At 43.0% G+C, this 21,539-nt stretch overlaps 1 protein-coding gene across 2 annotated transcripts in view; it reads right to left on the bottom strand.

Annotated features, from left to right (window-relative positions):
- Positions 1–21,539, bottom strand: part of LOC148507439 (NXPE family member 3-like) — a 188,502-nt gene that overhangs the window by 62,001 nt on the left and 104,962 nt on the right. For both annotated transcript variants that reach the window (XM_088446148.1, XM_088446150.1), the window contains exon 3: positions 6,081–6,301. In XM_088446148.1, the coding sequence (XP_088302274.1) occupies positions 6,081–6,301 (221 nt within the window). The remainder of the gene's footprint in view (positions 1–6,080; positions 6,302–21,539) is intronic.

Genomic DNA, 21,539 nt, shown 5'->3' with positions numbered 1-21,539 from the left:
TGTGGTTGGATTTTCCTACCGCAATCATGTGAACAGTTCAAGCTAAGAGACAACCAAGTGACGTGGCTGATGATGCTTTGTTAATTATGCACTCCCATTAAATGCCCGTTTTGACCGTTTGGCACACCTGCGTTCGGATCTCCACTCCCCGTTTTCAAGCACCTTCCCCTGTTACCACCCACAAATGCCTCATCCTGTCACTCAAATTAGCAGGTACTCGCTATTTTGCGAACACACGATTTCCGACTGCAATGACTGGTTGACGCATGCGCATTACGACCCATACGCATGCGCAGATGTGTGAACATCGCTCGGAGCGAACGAGCGGCCGCTTATGAGTGGCTCTGAATCAGGCCCATAGTCTCAATAAATTGGAAGCAGCTAAGAGAGCAATAGCTATCCAGCCAAGTTGCATACAACTCAGAATAGTAAAGACACAAAAATGACTAAAGTCACTACTGTGCATGCGCTTTATGCAAAAACTCACCATTTGTGTCCATGAAGAGAGATCTGTGGAATCAGCCCCATAATGCACATGCTCCTCTAAACAAGTATTATCCCAGATATCAATACTACCGAATCTAAAATGACTCAGCTAACAACAGAAATCATGTGGATAAAACTGTTGCAGTTCCAATAATGTATGTCAGTTGAAGCAGGTACTAAGAATAAAGTACAGTATTAAATACAAAAGTACCAAGCCTAAGAAGCCTAAGTACAGGTGTTACATACTGTATGTCACAAAGTTTTACACAAGGCCTCAGAATGCAAACTGGAAGATGCGAATACCATGCAGAAAAAGGAGTTGCAACAAAAAAAAAAATGTGTCACAGACATCCGCAGAAGGGACTGTTGGTACATAAACTCGGGAGCAACAAGGCACTTCATTTGTAAGCAGTAGTGGTTCATGTCACATGCGATTCTATACAGATTAAAGGGATTGGAAACAAGGGGCCTGAGTCACTATGGATTGCAAGTGCATATGCAATTGATTGCGATTATGCGCGCAGTTCAACTGCAAAGGTATACTAATCCATTACGATCACTATCCAGTCACAGCACTACACAGGGACACCCACTTTACTTAGCACACATATGAACTGTTTAGCAAGACTGCAAAACCATCGGTACAATCGAGTAGAATCGCAGCCTCACGGACAATTGCACAAGCTCTGACCTTACTCAGAAATTGCTAACTTCCATGCATGCTATAAGACCTCAGACTGTGTAGGCCTTTGCCTTGGCTAATTTATGCATGCCTCTGCAATGATGTCTGAAGGCACTGGGATGCCTACGTTTCGCAGACCACCCCCATTCCTTGCCCAAATGGCACTTCCTGTCAATCACTCTGCGATGGGTCTGCATAGTCTCTATGATCTCAATCCTGATCGAAGTGGTTGGTTCACGTACACACACAGTGATGCGCACACATGCGCAGAATGAAACAATCGCCCGATTGCATGCGTAATCGCAGTTGCAAATGGTAATGATTCAGGCCCAAGGTTTTTACAGCAACTAAACTCAGGACAATCACAGTTTGTTTAAAGATAAGAGGTGAGGCCATGACTGATATTCATGATGTGTTATTCATACCAGATATGGGGACAAACCTCATTAATATAAGTGTCCTAGAGAAAAAAAGTTTAAAGGTGAAGTTCACAGAGGGCAAATATATTGTGCAGAATAGAAAAGGTACTGTGATAGCAACAGAAACCCAATGTAAATAGTTATATGTCCTAGACACAGATGAGTGTAGTGCAACAATGGCCTCTGATTATAGTCAATCTATGTAACTCTGTCACAGGCATTTAGGCTACCTGTGTTATGATAGCATTCAGAAACTCCTTAATTGGATGGTGACAGAAATAGCCGTTAATGAAAAAGACAAGCCAAAAACTGTATAATGGGAAAGAAGCAAACCCATTGTCCCTTTCCTAAATCATCAACTAGAGCTGAAGCCCTGTGTGTAGTCCAATAGAAGAAAAATCAATAAGTGGGTATAGAATGTTTCTGATGTTCATTGATTACTTCATAAGAATTAAACTCATGTACATCACTAAAGCAAAAAGAAAAGTAATAGATAAGATTGCAGATTACAAGAGATCAGTAGCAGCTCAACCTGGTCAGAAAAAGTATTGAGATCAGACAATGGTGGAAAATATGAGAATGGTGGAAAATATGAGCACAACATTTCTAATGAAATATGGAAATGAGAATCAACTAACAATTACATACACACCAGAACAAAATGGTGTAAGTGAGTGTGCCAGCCATACAACTGTGGAAAAACAAGATCCATGCTGCATGATGCCAATTTAGAAAAATGCTTTTAGACAGAGGCAGTGTCTACAGCAATCTACCTAAAGAATTGTGCACCCACAGCTGCAGTACAATGCAAGACACCAATAGTGGTTAGGAATCAAGCAAAGCATCACTCATCTCAGAGTATTTGGATGCAAAGCGTATGCTCACATATCTAAAGAGAAAAAACATAAGCTAGATCCCAAATTGGTGGAGTCTATCATGCTTGGCTATTGTCAAGAAAGCAAGGGATACATACTTTGGGATACCACAAAGAAAAGGCTTATAAAGTCAACAGATGTTATAATCTAAGAAACTACATCATCTAAAATAAAGCTGAAACAAGAAATGAAAAGTTAGACGGTTACTACCAGTAGCCTGGTGATAGGGCTGCCCTGGCTGTGGCATCAGTCCCCCACTAGAAAGAGTCCAGGGCTGGTTCTGTGATTTACAGGAAGACCCTACACTATTTTTTCCCTGTAATTCCAGAACCAGCGCTGGTTCCAAAGCCCAGTGCTGGTTGAACTAAGTACAGGGAGACCCTACGCAAATTTTTCCCTGTACTTAGTCAACCAGGACTGGTTTTGAAAAGTACGGGGCTGGTTGTGTTTTGGGGGTGGAACTCCATCAATGTTTTTTACATTTAACTCTTTATTTGCTTTTTACAGTCAGATACATGCAGGCATCTCACTGATGTCTGCATCTGTGTCAATCCAACCGGCTCATACTGAAATCGAAAGCATGAAGCAGGTCTATTCATTTGGTGATTTGAAGTTCGATTTGAAGTCTGATTTTTAGGTTGATTTCAAATCGAATTATAGTAAATAAGTGTTTTGTGTGTAGGGCTATGTAAAAGTACCAATGTTTTCCAGATGTTCGATTTGAGGTCGATTTGACTAAAATTCGATTTTTCATTCGATGTGGCCTTTAGTAAATACCCATATGCAAAATCGAATACAAATCGAGTGAAAATCGCATGCCAAATCACTCAAAATGCCAAAATTGACCTTTAGTAAATTCACCCCTGGGCTGTAGAAAATAGACAAAATCATAAAAAGACAGTCAAGAATATCTGTATCTTCTATAAAGAGCTGAATGCAGATGGAACCATTGTGCCTTACAAAGTCGTCAGTTTACACAGAGTTCTGGGATGGATTATGGTAAGATTTTCTCTCCAGCGGTGCGGTACAGTACATTATATTTAGTCATTGCCATATCTGTCATGTATGACTTATTGCTATACCGAATAGACTTTGACTCCTCAGTTTTCTAAAATTGAGAATTGCTAGAAAAAATTTACATGGAACCCCCCAAACAGTAATGGGAGAATTTGTTCCAAGAGGGAGATGTGTGTTTACTAAAGAAAACTTTATATAGCATAAAGCAAAGTGGTCATTGTTGGTACATCAAGCTAGATGCAATACTACTTGAAATGGACCTTGGCCTTGGTTAAATAATTTACATAAACCCAATGGTTGCGCACATCTCCGATGGCAGGAGACTCATATTTTTAATTTCATACCATAGTATTTGTAAAACTGAATGACTAGGGAGTCTAGTATTGAACAAACATTAGGATTTCCTATTTTGTTCATTCACAATATACAGTATGAGAAATGGTAAACAGTAGTGAAACCACTGATTTCTCAGCTGAATTGTTTATTAACACACATCACACAAATGATTTTCGTTATAGGTCCGTGCTACAAGGGTCTTTGAGTGCCTATAGCTGCTATACACAGCTAAGGTATCCCAACCTCATCAGAATACATATTTATACAGGGTTTTGTGTTAGCTTTTTAAGGTCTAATTTACTATAATGAATCATGTGGTAGTTATGATGTCCTGGTGTGAACCACCTTGTAATTCTGTGGGATGGGTGTTCTTTAAAAGTAGTAAGTCCAACAATTATATGATAAGCTGGTTGCAGAAAATGTAGGCTGTATGTTCTTGTAACAAAAAGAATGAGTGATCCTTAACGTAGTAAATAATAATATTACAAACATTATATACCAACAATAGTGGAAATATTAATTTGGATAATATCTAAAAGACAGGTGGTGTGTTGGTGGTGCTCCCCAGGGCTTGTATCTGAACTGCATAGGCAAGTTTTGACAAGAAGCACAACAATAGCAAAAAACCTCCTTATTTATAATTTTACATTTTCAAACATAATTTTTATTAGATATGCGTTAAAAATACGATAATATTATTTCTCTGGTGAAGGTTATCCTTCACCAGAGAGATAACAACATAGTATTTTTAACTACCGCATGATTCATAGTAGTAAATTAGACCATAAAGCGCTTACACAAACCCCTGTATAAATACATCACACAAATGGCCACACATTTCCTCAATTTATGAAGCAGTGAAAAGGTCCCCTCAGGATAGCATTGTGCTTACCTGCAGGGCTTGCAAGGTCCAATCACATCTTCAACTCCTTATACTGTAGCACATGGGTGGCCTTACTGGCTCGCCCAAGCACAGACCGAATAATCAGGGGTCTATTTCCTAAGCAGTGTTAGGAGACAGAGTGAAAAGTGATAAGGTGCCAGCCAATCAACTCCTAACTGCCATCTCACAGGCTGTTTGAAAAATGACAGTTGGGAGCTGATTGGCTGGCACCTTATCACTTTTCACTCTGTCTCCTAACACTGCTTAGGAAATAGACCCCTGATTATTTAATGTACATGTGTGGCCTTAACGGCTTCTGCATGTGCAAATACAATGAAGAGGAACTCAGAGGTTCTCATCAGCATTACAATGATGCTGGTTGGCTGAAATTGCATTGGTGGAGAAGTACACTTATACATAACCTCTCCACCCCATGGGATGAAGTGATGACTATTTATAGAAGATAAATGCACTTTATAATAGAGATGTGCTCAGACTCGTGTTTTAGTTCTAAATGATTGTCGTGTTTTGGTTTTGGTTTTGGCAAAACCACTTTCAAGTGCTTTGCTATTGGATTTCTTTAAAGATTGATAAAAATAGCTAAATCATGTAACTTGGACCTGTTTTGTTCCTGTAGTATTATTATCATCAATAACATTCATTTCTAGTCAATTTTGATCAAATCACAGCACCTGAAATCACAAGGGAGGGACTTAAATGCAATTCAAAATACATGAGGTCCGATTTTTAGTTCTGAGTTCTAAACTTGACGAGAAGACCTGACGCCAAAGTGATCCAAGCTGGGTCTCAGTAAGACTTGAAACCCCAAAGTTTGGGTGTGATCGGTGTTCAGCTTAACCAAACCGCTCATCTCTTCTTAATAATAAATACACCCCATAATAATAATAAATACACCCCATAATAATAATAAATACACCCCATAATAATAATAAATACACCCCATAATAATAATAAATAGACCACTTTATTTTATTACTACTTTTATATTTATTTTAACAAGATATGTTCACATCTGGTGCACTATATGTAATGCATGTGGAATCACAAATTTTTATTAATTAACTACTAATTATGAAAAGTATTTGTTTTGTAGCAGTTTCAGGAAAGGAAAAGTGAAGACCTGAAACACCAAAATAAAGAGGTCTATTATTTCCATAAATCCTGCAAAAACATTCACTTTTGCATAATCATATCAAGTTGTATTGCTATTTATTATTCCTGTAACACAGGATATAATACAGATTGCCCAGCGCTTATTAGAATATTCCATCCATGAATCAATCTTAGTTAATGATTGTTTGTTGCACATGCCTGTTGAAGTTGTAACAATGACAGATTCCCTAACAGTCAGTATTGCTCACCCACTCATCAGAGAGTCCTCCAGTTGGTTAGTCACTTTGCGGTATCCCCCCATGGAGTGATAAAGCCTGGAGTTACACGGCAGCGTCCATGGTCGTACACACTGCCACGTGTCCCCAGAGAAGGGGTCAATGTACGTGCACACGTCCTTTCCCGTCAATTCCACATTGCACTCCATCGTTTCACTGGTACCATTATTTTGGAAATATCCCAAAAAATAGATCTGAAAAGCAGAACATAAATACTTTATCTAAAGCAAACAAAGCAATTCTACTGCCTGTGGTAGAAGCTGGTGGCAACAATTTCATACCTAACACCATGAAACTTTCATTAGTATTATAATAATATCGACAATGAAGCATACCGCTGTACTTTATACACCAACCACCTCATTATTAGCATACCACTGTACTTTATACACCAACCACCTCATTATTAGCATACCACTGTACTTTATACACTGACCACCTCAATATTAGCATACCCCTGTACTTAATATACCAACCACCTCATTATTAGCATACCCCTGTACATTATACACCAGCCACCTCATTATTAGCATACCCCTCTACTTTATACACCAGCCACATCATTATAAGCACACCCCGGTACTTTATACACCAACCACCTCATTATTAGCATACCCCTGTAAATTATACACCAACTGCCTCATTATTAGCATACCCCTGTACTTTATACACCAACCACCTCATTATTAGCATACCCCTGTACTTTATACACCAGCCAACTCATTATTAGCATACCCCTGTACTTTATACACCAACCACCTCATTATTAGCATACCCCTGTACTTTATACACCAGCCACCTCATTATTAGCATACCCCTGTACTTTATACACCAACCACCTCATTATTAGTGTACCCCTGTACTTTATACACCAGTCACCTCTTTATAAGCATACCCCTGTACTTTATACACCAACCACCTCATTATTAGCATATCCCTGTACTTTATACACCAGCCACCTCATTATTAGCATACCCCTGTACTTTATACATCAACCACCTCATTATTAGTGTACCCCTGTACTTTATACACCAGCCACCTCATCATTAGCATACCCCTGTACTTTATACACTAGCCTCCTCATTATTAGTGTACCCCTGTACTTCATACACTGACTACCTCATTTTAAGCATACCCCTGTACTTTATACACCAACCACCTCATTATTAGCATACCCCTGTACTTTATACACCAGCCACCTCATTATTAGCATACCCCTGTACATTATACACCAGCCACATCATTATAAGCATACCCCTGTACTTTATACACCAACCACCTCATTATTAGCATATCCCTTTACTTTATACACCAACCACCTCATTATTAGTGTACCCCTGTACTTTATACACCAGCCACCTCATTATTAGCATACCTCTGTACTTTATACACCTGCCACCTCATTATTAGCATACCCCTGTACTTTATACACCAGCCACCTCATCATTAGCATACCCCTGTACTTTACACACCAACCACCTCATTATTAGCATACCCCTGTACTTTATATACCAGCTACCTCATTATTAGAATACCCCTCTACTTTATACACCAGCCACCTCATTATTAGCATACCCCTTTTACTTTATACACCAGCTACCTCATTATTAGCATACCCCTGTAATTTATACACCAACCACCTCATCATTAGCATACCCCTCTACTTTATACACCAGCCACCTCATTATTAGCATACCCCTGTACTTTATACACCAGCCACTTCATTATAAGCATAACCCTGTACTTTATACACCAACCACCTCATTATTAGCATATCCCTGTACTTTATATACCAACCACCTCATTATTAGCATACCCCTGTACTTTATACACCAACCACCACATTATTAGCATACCCCTGTACGTTATACACCAGCCACCTCATTATTAGCATACCCCTGTACTTTATACACCAGCCACCTCATCATTAGCATAACCCTGTACTTTATACACTAGCCACCTCATTATTAGCATACGCCTGTACTTCATACACTGACTACCTCATTATAAGCATACCCCTGTACTTTATACACCTACCACCTCATTATGAGCATACCCCTATACTTTATACACCAGCCACCTCATTATTAGCATACCCCTGTACATTATACACCAGCCACATCATTATAAGCATACCACTGTACTTTATACACCAACCACCTCATTATTAGCATATCCCTGTACTTTATACACCAACCACCTCATTATTAGTGTACCCCTGTACTTTATACACCAGCCACCTCATTATTAGCATATCTCTGTACTTTATACACCAGCAACCTCATTATTAGCATACCCCTGTACTTTATACACCAGCCACCTCATCATTAGCATACCCCTGTACTTTATACACCAGCCACCTCATTATTAGCATACCCCTGTATATTATACACCAGCCACCTCATCATTAGCATACCGATGTACTTTACACACCAACCACCTCATTATTAGCATACCCTTGTACTTTATACACCAGCCACCTCATTATTAGCATACCCCTCTACTTTATACACCAGCCACCTCATTATTAGCATACCCCTTTACTTTATACACCAGCCACTTCATTATTAGCATACCCCTTTACCTTATAAACCAGCCACCTCATTATTAGCATACCCCTGTAATTTATACACCAACCTCCTCATTATTAGCATACCCCTGAACTTTATACACCAGCCACCTCATCATTAGCATACCCCTGTACTTTATACACTAGCCACCTCATTATTAGCGTACCCCTGTACTTCATACACTAACTACCTCATTTTAAGCATACCCCTGTACTTTATACACCAACCACCTCATAATTGCATACCCCTGTACTTTATACACCAGCCACCTCATTATTAGCATACCCCTGTACATTATACACCAGCCACATCATTATAAGCATACCCCTGTACTTTATACACCAACCACCTCATTATTAGCATATCCCTGTACTTTATACACCAACCACCTCATTATTAGTGTACCCCTGTACTTTATACACCAGCCTCCTCATTATTAGCATACCTCTGTACTTTATACACCAGCCACCTCATTATTAGCATACCCCTGTTATTTTGTTCACCAGCCACCTCATCATTAGCATACCCCTGTACTTTACACACCAACCACCTCATTATTAGCATACCCCTGTACTTTATACACCAGCCACCTCATTATTAGCATACCCCTGTACTTTATACACCAGCCACCTCATTATTAGCATACCCCTCTACTTTATACACCAGCCACCTCATTATTAGCATACCCCTTTACTTTATACACCAGCCACTTCATTATAAGCAAAACCCTGTACTTTATTCACCAACCACCTCATTATTAGCATACCCCTGTACTTTATGCACCAGCCACATCATTATAAGCATGAAACTGTTCCTTCTACATCAACCACCTCATTCTAAGCATACCGTTGTATTTTATACACCAACCACTTCATTATAAGTATACACTTCTATATTACACACCAAACACCTGATTACACAGATCTGCAATGAAAAAGTTTTTTTAATGAACTTATGTGATACTTATAGATTTTTGGCTTCTGAACACGAAAATGACTCCCGAATTTGCATATCACATCACGTTTTTCTGCAAAACGTGTATTTATGAATAAGTCATTTTTTTCATATTTTTTAAAGTGATAAATGTATTCTGCCTACATTTATTATAAAAACATTGTCTTAAATGAATTCAGTGCCTAATGCAGACCTGCTCGCGAGCACTGAGCGCTCACAAGCAGGTCGATGTTGGCCAAGTGCGCATGTGCACGACGGAGGCGGCTTCGTCGTGCGCATGCGCGAGACCCGAATAACGATGGCCAAGCCTTGTTATGGGTCTTGCACCAAAGGGGGCTACCGCAAGGGTCTCGTCACAAGCCCAATGGTCGCGATGGTCTTGACCATCGCGACCATCATTTTGGCCACTTCCTATAGCTGTGGGTGGTCACCCACAGCTATGCGAGCGGCCAGGAGGCCGCTCTTAAATTCAGAGGCACTGCCCTGATTCAGAGTGAGCGCTCTGTCAGAGCATCCTTCTCTGAATCAGGGCCTCAGACGGTAGTATAGAACGTTGCAATTCAGTTCTTGTCATAAATCTTCCCCCCGCCCAGTGCCAGATTATGGTCCACATGGTCCTGAAGCTGAAATTTACAAAGGGCCTAAACCCCATGATGTCTAAAGGAACATTTCACACACAACAACAACTACAACTACAAGGTCAGCTGGTGAAGGTGGAACCAAATACAACAGATGCAACACAGTGTTGGAAGGGTATGATCAGGGACATTTTAAGATAGGAGGGGGCCTGTGTGCAGATGAAGTGCAGGCCCCTTCCTCCCTCTGGCAGTGCCGAGGTGCAGTGGGTGCAGTAGATTCTGTTTAATGCCAGAGTCTACTGCACATGTGCCGGTCTCCGGAAAAATGGCACCTGAGCCATTTTACCGTGGCTGCCACCATTTTCCCAGTGATTTTTGCTACTCGGCAGCCCCGACTCGGTACTGTAGCACTATGGACAGGTAAGTATAAGACTATATGGGAGCAGGGTGTGCAGTGTGGCCCCCCCGAACACCCTGCAGCCATTATAAATACTCCCCTGGGCATAATCCAAGTGAAAACCCAGCACTAAATGCAGCCTTCAGAGTGGACTGGACCAGGCTACCAGTAGGTAATACCACTGGATAGACCTGAAATCCAGGATTACATTTTAATATGAAAATTTTATACATATGCCTTGCAGATTAAAAAAAAACGATTTATTGTATTATTATGTCATTTTGTGAGCTTTTACATAAAAAGACCATACCCTAACATTGCAGCCTAGGGTCAAATTATTTTTCATGAGGATATATATCTGTAGATATATATGTAGATATCTTTAGATATATCTATAAATATAGCTACATCTATAAAACCACACCATCAGCAGTATAATCCCTGCCCCAAGCCAGCACCTCTACCCATAGGCAAAACTAGAGATCTGGTAATGGGTAGTCCCAGTTTTAGCCTCGTGTCAGACACTGCATTGTGTTACTGTTCCTTGGGATAAAAAAACTCTATCATATATTATGTATATATATTGTAGAGTTGCAAGTGGCATGGTGCCTGTTAGTGAAAAGGAAACTTTTGTGAGTGACTCCAGTGTGCACTCCAAAAAAGGAGGTGTGGCCATTCAAACAAGAGGCATGTGTTTTGAGAAACACCACCAGTAGGGTCATTCTATGGTAACTCATGTTGCAAGGTGACATGGTGAGTGTGTGCATGGTTGTCAACAGCAACAGTTTGTGTGAGGTTGGTTTTGTTTGCTGAGAAAAAGATGAGACAGATCATGCTTTGGAAGACTGTATACAGGAATGGCTGATCGTTTGCTATGTAACTTTGTAATGTGAGTTACCATGGAATGACACAGTAGACAATCTGTCACTGCACCGGGGCCACCAGGTAACCGTGACAGTTTGCAGTGGGGGATACCTGAGCCGGAGGAGAGAGAGGTCACTGGCAGAGAGAGAGGAAGTGCTGGGGACTTTTTACGGTCTCTAGCTATACCTTTAAGGTAGCCGTTAGAGTCCAGATAGACAGGAAGTAGATGTCAGAACTGGAGTTCCTAAGAAGGCCGGTGGTGGAACAAATGATGCGGGGAGAGATGACAATCTGGTTGTTGCACTCTTTAAGAACCGATAATGCAGCTAATGCCGATGGTGTGGCCACTGGGCCGATGGTGTAGCTAATGAGCCGATGAAAATGGCCAATGGGCTGATGTTGCGGCTGGTGAGCCAAGGTTGTGACTGGTGGGTTGATTTTGCAGCCAATGGGCCGATATTGCGGCGAATAAGCTGATGATGAAGGCCAATGGGCCTAAGGTGCGGCTGGTGAGCCGATGTTGTGACCAGTGGGTCGATGTTGTGGCCAATGGGCCAATGATGCAACTTTGAGGGTTTTGAAAGATTGGACCACCTTGTCTGACCAGTTAAGGGTGTCTGCTCCTTTTTTGGTCAGGTCCACAATGGGTGCCACAATATCCGAAAATGATCTAATGAATCGACGGTAATAGTTTGAAAAGCCAAGGAACCACTGGATGGCTTTAAGAGAGGTAGGCTGAACCCACTTAAGTATAGCCTCGACCTTCTGGAGTTCCATCAAAAATGCCTAAGACGAGACAGTATATCCCAAGAAGGAAACCTGCGAGATGTCAAAGTCACACTTTTCTAATTTAGCGTACAGATGATTCTCTCACAGTTTTTGAAGAACCTACCATGCATGCTGATAATGCTGAGCTGGTGATTGAGAAAAAATTAAAATGTCGTCCAGATATACAACAACAAAGACCCCAAGGAACTCACGAAGGATGTCATTGATCAGGTCCTGAAAAACAGCCTGAGCGTTGGATAATCCAAAGGGCATAACCAGGTACTCGTAATGCCCAGAATGAGTACTGGAAGCCATTTTCCTTTCATCCCCTTCTTTGATACGAATTAGGTTGTACGCTCCACGAAGATCAATTTTGGAGAAGATACTAGCTTGACGTAGCTGATCAAATGATCAATGCAGGGACATAGAGATCCATCTTTTTTCCCTACAAAGAAGAACCCAGCTCCTACAGGTGATCTGGAAGGGCGTATAAAACCTTTAGCCAAAGCATCCTCGATGTATTCTCTCATCGCTTTCTCCTCGGGTACAACTGTCCTTTGGGTAGTTTAGCATTTGGCACTAAGTTGATTGCACAGTCATAGGACCTATGTGGAGGAAGAACATCCGCAAGTTTTTTGGAAAATACATCAGCATAATCTTGGTATTGAGACGGAATAGCTGGATGATCTTCCGTAACTGTAGAAAGAACAGACTGAAATGGAATGGTCAAGCAGCGATTCTGACAGGTCCGATTCAATTTAATAATTTCCCCGGATTGCCAATCAATCGTAGGATTGTGATCCCTTAGCCATGGGAACCCAAGCACAACTGGAGATAAGGAACAAAGTCTCGTAGTGCAAAATCCCAACAGAAAATATGGAGAGGGGGTGTTTTAAATGTGACAGCTCCTGGAGAGATTAATCCTCCGAAAAACCGCAGATAGAAATCGTTTGTTCCAGAGGAATAGCTGGAACACCCAAAGTGTGGAAGAAGAGAATATCCATGAAATTTCCGGCTGCCCTGCTATCCAGAAAAGCCGAAGTAGTGAGGATGGAATCAGCAAGTTGAATGGTAGCTGGAACTAAAATTGAATTTTTGAAGGAAATGGATGCTAGGCCTAAGTGCAGATACTCCCAAACACCTAGGCCTTGCTTTTTACTGGTTTGAGTGGACAACAGTTAACCGAGTGCCCCTTGTCACTGCAGTACATACAAAGGCCTAAGGAACTTCTTCTGCATCTCTCTTCTGATGACAGGCGAGAAGCCCCGATCTGCATGGGTTCTTCTGTATCTGAAGGTGGAATCCACGAAAGAGCATGAGGTGACTTAGTCAGAAGGTTCTGTTCATGCCTACGTTCCCGTAGACGCTGATCAATCCTAATGGCTTGCTGCATTAGATCATCCAAAGATTCAGAAGGTGAATGTTGGACAAGGATATCCTTGATGGCGTCCTAAAGACCAGGGCGGTATTGGCTGCGTAGAGTTGGATCGTTCCAGCTTGAGTTGGTGGCCCATCTGCGGAATTCTGAGGAATAATCCTCCACTGGTTTCTGACCCAGTTTGAGGGCACACAATTTAGACTCCGCCAAAGCAGGGCAGTCCGGGTCATCATATAATAGGCCTAAAGCCGTAAAGAAAGCATCCACAGTCTTTAATGCAGCATGTGTCAAGGGTAATCCAAAAATCCCAAGTCTGTGGATTCCCCTGAAGGAGAGAAAAGACTAATCCCACTCGTTGTAAGTGTGTGCCAGAGGAGATAAGACGAAGTCGAAAATAAAGTTTACAACTTTCACGAAAGTTTAAAAATTGTCGACGATCACCAGAAAATCTATCCGGTAAATTCATCTTTGGTTTCTTGAGGAGGAACCGGATGTACTGTTGAACGATTCTCTTCAAACCGTATTGTAAGTTCCTGTACCTTCTGGTTAAGACTTTGGATTTGTGCAGGCAGCACTTGGGCAGGATTCTGTCCTTGCTCCATAGTGAAGGATGGGTACGGCCGATGACAAGCCCCAGGTTCTTCCTACAATGTATTTAGGGCCAGCTATAATGTTACGGTCTCTAGCTATACCTTTAAGGTAGCCGTTAGAGTCCAGATAGACAGGAAGTAGATGTAAGAACTGGAGTTCCTAAGAAGGCTGGTGGTGGAACAAATGATGCGGGGAGAGATGAGAATCTGGTTGTTGCACTCTTTAAGAACCGATAATGCGGCTAATGCCGATGGTGTGGCCACTGGGCCGATGGTATGGCTAAAGAGCCGATGAAAGTGGCCAATGGGCCGATGTTGCGGCTGATGAGCCGAGGTTGTGACCAGTGGGTCGATGTTGCAGCCAATGGGCCAATGATGCAGCGAATAAGCCGATGATGAAGGCCAACGTGCCTAAGTTGCGGCTGGTGAGCCGATGCTGTGACCAGTCAGTCGATGATGTGGCCAATGGGCCGATGATGCGGCTAATAAGCCGATGATGACTGCCACTGCCACTGGACCGATTGTACGGCTGATGGCGCTGGAAAGCGATGGGCGTTGCAGCTTGAGGAGCCGATGACAGCATGAGGATACAGGAGCTGTGATGATAGCCAATGTCCTGGAGGCACTGCTGGTACTGCGGCAGCTGAGTGCTGATGATAGAACCGGGTACAGATGGAGGATGGAATGATAGTGCTGCAGGAGTTGCCGGGGGAGTCGGTCAGGAAGCTTAGTACTCCCTCAGTGTCAGCCGACAGTAGACAACAGCTGGTGCTGCGGCTAGGAGAGCTGGAGGCAGCACGAGGGTGGCTGAGGGGAAGTGTGTCCTGGAGTAGCCGAGCACTCGGAGGAGACACGGAGGACTTGAAGCAAGTTAGTAATGCTGACCATGCAGCAGAGCTGAGCGCTGAAGTAAACACTATAGCCGGCAAGGCAGCAAAAGTTTAGTGAGTTTAAATAGAGGAAGGACTCATCAGGTGACATGGGAGGAACCCAGCCCAGTTCTCTGACATCTGGATCTCTTGGGGGAAGGTCCAGTGGGAACAGGATCAGGAGCAGGAGAATCTTGAGCCATGTACAAGTCCTGGACTGGACTTGTAACAGGACTCTGGGAGGGATTATGAGCAAAAGGGAGGGCCCTCTCCTTCTCCTGCTGGACAGCATCCCATCTGTGCTGCGGTCTGCAGTGGGCCCTATCACTGCAGCAGGTCCTAGACCAAGTGCAGCCCATGTCAAGAATTTATTTTGGTGCTCCCCACCTGCTTCCTGTCCCCATAGACTCAGACACACACTGCCACAATAGCCTCACACACACATGCTGTCCCCGATAGCATCACACATAATCACTGCCCCCTATAGCCTACACATGCTGCCTATAAGCCTCTCACACATGCTGTCCCCATAGCCTCAAACACACACTTCCCTCTATAGTCTAATGCACCCACTGAACTTCACATATCACACTGCCCACTCACACAGACCCCCTTACAGATCACACTGCCACATCTCACAAATCACACTGCCCCCTCACAGCACCCCCTTACAGATCACACTGCACCTCCTTAAAGATCACACTGCTGCCACACAGACCCCCTTTTCACAGCTCACATTGCCCCCTCCCCCTCATTGATTGCACTACCCCTTCACAGAACAAACAATTCCCCCTGACACATTTCAATTGCCCAACTCACAGATTACACTGGCTCCCACATCAGATCTCACAGATCCCCCCACACTCTCATATCACACTGCATCCCCCCACCCCCTTACAGATCACACTGACGTCTCCTATCTGCAGATAACATCCTCCTCCCCCCTCACAAGCTCTCAGTCTCTCTCACTGGCTGCACAGTGGCTCACTTACATGCTCACCACACTGTAAAGCCTGTGCACCATGCCTCCTCTGACTCTTCATAAGTTTAGGGAAGTGGATACCCTTCCCGATGATGGTGACTAGCAGTGCGGGCGGGAGGTTCTGCTGCCTCAGCCCACAGCACTGACAGCATAAAGATGCCTGGTGCCAATGTTTCTTTGTGAGCCGCGGCTCCCATCCCTTTTTCAACCAGTGCATGTCCAAGCCCCAGCACTGTTTGCACAATGTGCCTGCGATGTGATGTCATGATGACACGTTGCCCCTTATGACCAATCAGACAGCCGCCCACCAACTGCAGTGCAGCTGTGTCACAGTGACACAGACTGCCTGTGGCTTGCCTCTGCTGCTGGCTGCATTTTTTTATTATATAATAAATGATCAAGGTTGAGGCCAGGGCACCCACCACTATGTGGCGCCCTACTTGGCTGCGTACCTTGCGTAGTTATTAGAGATGAGCAGGTTTGGTTCCCTGAGAACCGAACCCACCCGAATTATGGGGATCTGAGGCAGATACAAGTCGGCTCAGGTTTTCCCGCCTGACATGGATCTGAAAACGAGGCAAAACTTCATCATCCTGGTATAAGATTCTCGCGGGTTTTAGACTGTATAAAGATCCCGCGATTCACCGCCATTTTTCATTCCGTCTGTGCTGTTAATACTTAATACTTGTTATTGTTAATTGCAACCTGACACTGTGCATAGGGGCTGGCTACTGTTGTCCATAAGGGCTGGCTGGCTGTTGTCTATAGAGGGGCTGGCTGGCTGTTGTCATGTCCATAGGTGCTGGCTGGCTGTCGCTGTCCTGTCCATAGGGGCTGGCTGGCTATCGTTGTCCTATCCATAAGGGCTGGCAGTTGTACTTGTCCTGTCCATAGGGGCTGGCTGGCTGTAGTGCTGTGTTGTCCAGGGGGTTCTCTGTCCTTCAGGGGTGCTCTTCACCCACCCCCAGTGTGAAAAAAAAATATAGTGTTAGGTTAGCCACACTTGTCATCAGTGCAGGGGTGCTGTGCTGCTGTCTGTTAAGGGGCTGCTAATTTTTTCAGGGGTTCACCCCAGTGTTGTAAAAAATAAAATAAACACATTTTTTTGTGTGGCATGTTAGCCAATCCTGTCATCGGCGTTGGTGCGCAGTGGTGTTGTGCTGCTGTCTGTCAAGGGGTTGTTGGCCAAAAATAAACAATTTTTTTGTGTGAATGTCAGCCACACCTGGCTGTCACTGTCACCTGCATAGCTGCACAGGGGTGCTGTGCTGCTGTCTGTTGAGGGGCTACTGCACAAAAAATAAATAAACATTTTTTTGTGTGTGCATGTCAGCCACACCTGGCTGTCACTGTCATCAGAGTAGCAGCGCAGGGGTGCTATGCTCCTGTCTGTCAAAGGGCTGCTGCCTAAAAAATAAATAAACAATTGTTTTGTGTGCATGTTAGCCACACCTCTCATCAGCGTAGGTGTGCAGGGGTGCTGTGCTCCTGTCTGTCAAAAGGCTGCTGCCCAAAAAATAAACAAAATAATAAACATAAAACCAACAATTTTTTGGGTGTGGTTGTGTGCATAGTGAGTATGTAGGACAGTCACATGACCGGAGAGCAGGATCCACATACCAGTCTTGTAGCTGCCGGCAGCAGTCATGATGATGATGCATGGCTGTCAACAGCATCTATGAATGCCGATGTACCAGGGCTTAAGTCAGGCCAAAAAGTAAGGCTAAAAAAAATAAACCTTTACCCTGTTAAAGCAAAAAAAATTTAAGCTAAGTAAGCTTTAGAGAAACAAAAAAATTTAAATATACCATTCACTACACAAAGTGGCAAGGAAAGGATCAGGCATTGGCCTGTATTTATAACTGATAATTTAAGCCAATCTGCTTATAGGAGAGGTACAAAAAATATTAAAATTGTTAAGACGAGTGAGACACCGGAACCACCTGTGTGCTCAGAAAAATCAGAAATCCTAGAGGAGAGACCAAGTGTGTCTGCGGTTGCCATATGTGAGACTCACCTTTCTAATACTATACTTGAAGAGGATCCTCCTTCCACCATTTGTGTGCCTTCTAACGTAGAAATCGAGGATGCTTCTGTGGAATTGCATGAGGAGGATATTTATGTAGTTGGTGATAACAAGGATGATGAGGATGTTGATGATGACGAGGATGTTGATGGCGAGGATGTTTGTGTAAAAACTGTAAATCAGGCAACAGTTGTTACCCATGGTGGGAAAAAACCCATTGTTGCCATGCCTGGGCAAAGGACCAAAAAATCAACTTCTCATGTGTGGAATTATTTCCACCCAAATCCGGACAACCTTTGCAAGGCCATTTGTAACCATTGCCAAGTAACAGTGAGTAGAGGTATGGACCTTAACCATTTTGGAACCTCATCCCTGTTACATCACTTGCAGCACATTCATCAAATCAGAAAGGGTACAGAAACTTCAGGGACAAAAAAACAAACAACAACCAGTCCAGTGTCACCAAACTGCTCCCTTCTATCTGGATCCAAGCACCTGCAATATCACCACCAACACATGCATCATCATCGACATCCTCATTCATGTTCGGAAGTAGTCCTGCATCCAATATCATAAGGACTTACTCCTCTCCTATCCGTTGTTCCTTAGAATGATCCTTGAGTGCTACATCTGTTGCTGCTGCTGTTGCTATAAGTGGATCTCCATCCCTGAAAGGGACCAGGAAGAAGACTACTTTTAGTAGTTCAGGAAGTTCAACAAAACAATTGACTATGACACAGTCCCTTGCATTGGCGAACAAGTATGACAGCAAACACCCAGATGCACAGCAAATTTAGCCATAACAGCTATTCTGGTATTAGATGTGCATCCAGTGTACACCATTAATGCAGTGGGCTTTACCCAGTTAATGGAGGTCCTATGTCCCTGCTACAATGTGCCTTCTAGATTACACTTCTCTAGAATATCAATTCCCAATCTGTACATGGACATTAAAAAAGATCTTATTAATGTCCTCTGAATTGCCAATGTTCCCACTGTCCACTTAACCACAGATATGTGGACAAGTGGGACAGGGCAAACTAAAGATTACATGACTGTGATAGTCCACTGGGTAGGTGTATTGCCTCCAACTGTGCAAACAGCAGCAGAATCTAACAAATGCCAGCTCATTCAGATGCAGGCTACTCTGTGCATCACCGGTTTCACTAAGAGGCACACCACTGAGAACTTCTTAGAGAAACTCAGGGAAATCATTGCAAAATGGCTTACCCCACTTGGACTCTCCTCAGGATTTGTGATTACTGACAATGCCAGCAATATTGTGCGAGCATTACATGTGGGGGAATTCGATCACATCCCATGTTTTGTTCACACAATTAATCTGGTGGTGCAACATTTTTTTAAAAATGACAGGGGCATGCAGGAGATGCTCTCATTGGTACAAAAGATTTCTGGACATTTTCGACTTTCAGCAACTATGTGTCAAAGATTGCATCACCAGGAAGAACTGTTAAATTTGCCCTGCCATCAGCTGAAGTATGAGGTAGTAACTAGGTGGAATTCAACCCTCTATATGGTTCAGCGGAATGAGCAGAAGAAAAAGGCCATCCAAGGCTACACTACAGCCTATGACATAAGGAGAGGAGCAGGAATGCACTTTAGTCAAGCACAGTGGAGAATAATTTCCATGTTGTGCAAGGTTCTCAAAGCCTTTGAACTTGCCACACATTAAGTTATTTCAGACACTGCCAGCTTGAGTCAGTTCATTCCCCTCATCAGACTTTTGCAAAAGCAGCTGGAGAAACTGCAGGGGCTGAAACTGAATGATTCCGCTAAGTATGTTGGACTTGTAGATCAAGCCCTTCATTCACTTTGACAGGATCCAAGGGTCATCAATCTCTTGAAATGAGATCACTATATTTTGGTGACCATACTTGATCCTAGGTTTAAGTCATACTTTGTGTCTTTCTTTCCAATGGACATAAATCTGAAAAGATGCAAAGAGCTGGCTGTGAAAAAATTGTCAGCTCAAACAAAATGTGATACATCAGCATCTCCTCCTTCAGTTTCTACAGCTGCCAGGAAAATAATAAATTTTCTTAAGAGACCCACTTGCTGGTGGTGATGCAGATCAGTCAGCAAAATCTAATGATATCTGATTGGGTCTGAAAGAACTGCCTACAATGAGTGACATGTCTACCATGACTTTGTCTGATATGGTCACCATTCAGAGAATGGTGGATGACTATTTTAGGGATAGCATCCAAGTAGGCACGGCACAGACAGTCCATTTCACTACTGGCAGGAAAAAGAGGCACTTTGGAGTCCCTTACACAAACTGGCTTTGCTGTACTTAAGTTGTCCACCCTCCAGTGTGTACTCTGAAAGAGTTTCCAGCGCTGCCGGAAACCTTGTCAGGGATTGTCATAGGAGGTTACTTCCCCAAAATGTGGAAAAGATGATGTTCATCAAAATTAATTACAAATTCCACGAGGAAGACATTTACCAGCACTTTAGTCCAAAAAAACATTGGCGTCTGACTCTTCAATGGTTGATTCCAGAGGGGATGAATTCATATTGTGTGAAGAAGAGGAGGATGCACACACTGATGGGGAGGACGATGATGAAGACGATGACGACATCTAATCTAATTTATTGTAAAGCCGGTTTGTGTATGGGATCATTGCCACCAATGTCCACTGCACATCTGCAGTTTGTTTTGTGGGGGGTCCAAACAAATCAATCATTTCAGCCACAAGTGGCAGTCCCTGTAACTGAAGAGATTGTTTTTTTAAACTGTAAATGTCCTGTTTCATATACACAATGTAAGTGTGGGTTTGAGGGCACGAGGACAATTCCATCTTGCACCTTTTTCCTTTCCATTATGTGGTGGTTGGGGCCTTGCTGCCTTACATTTTTTATGTTATGGTTTATGAATGTCCAGAAATTGTAATGGCCACAGACAGCATCTCCTGCATGCCCCTTTCATTTTTTTATAGAAAATGTGAACAAATTGCTGCTTGTTGTGTCAACCCGATGGCACAAGTCACACAATAGTGATATTTAGCCAAGGGTTCTCAGCCTTTAAGGCTGCTACATGCATCCTGCTTCACGGCCCAAAGGCTACCTGTTGTTACTTTTTACCAGCCCTCAAGGCTGTAATGGCCGCAACTTGCCAAGAGATCCAGGTCTCAAGGCTGTTGCAGGACTGGTTACTTCCTAATCATAGCTCTGTATTCCACTACTACTTAGCCAGGAGGCTGCATCAACAATTAACTATCAACTATCATTTAATCAGTCAGTTACTGCACCAATTATCAATTCTTCAGCCAGTGTCTGCACCAATTATCAATTCTTCAGCCAAGGGCTGCACCAATTATCAATTCAGCCAGCCATGGGCTGCACCAATTATCAATTCAGCCAGGGGCTGCACCAATTATCAATTCTTCAGCCAGCCATGGGCTGCACCAATTATCAATTCAGCCAGGGGCTGCA

This window comes from Taudactylus pleione, unplaced genomic scaffold (assembly GCF_031769625.1).
Source record: "Taudactylus pleione unplaced genomic scaffold, aTauple2 ptg000393l, whole genome shotgun sequence".
Lineage (NCBI taxonomy): Eukaryota > Metazoa > Chordata > Amphibia > Anura > Myobatrachidae > Taudactylus > Taudactylus pleione.
This window is presented reverse-complemented; position numbering and strand designations above follow the sequence as displayed.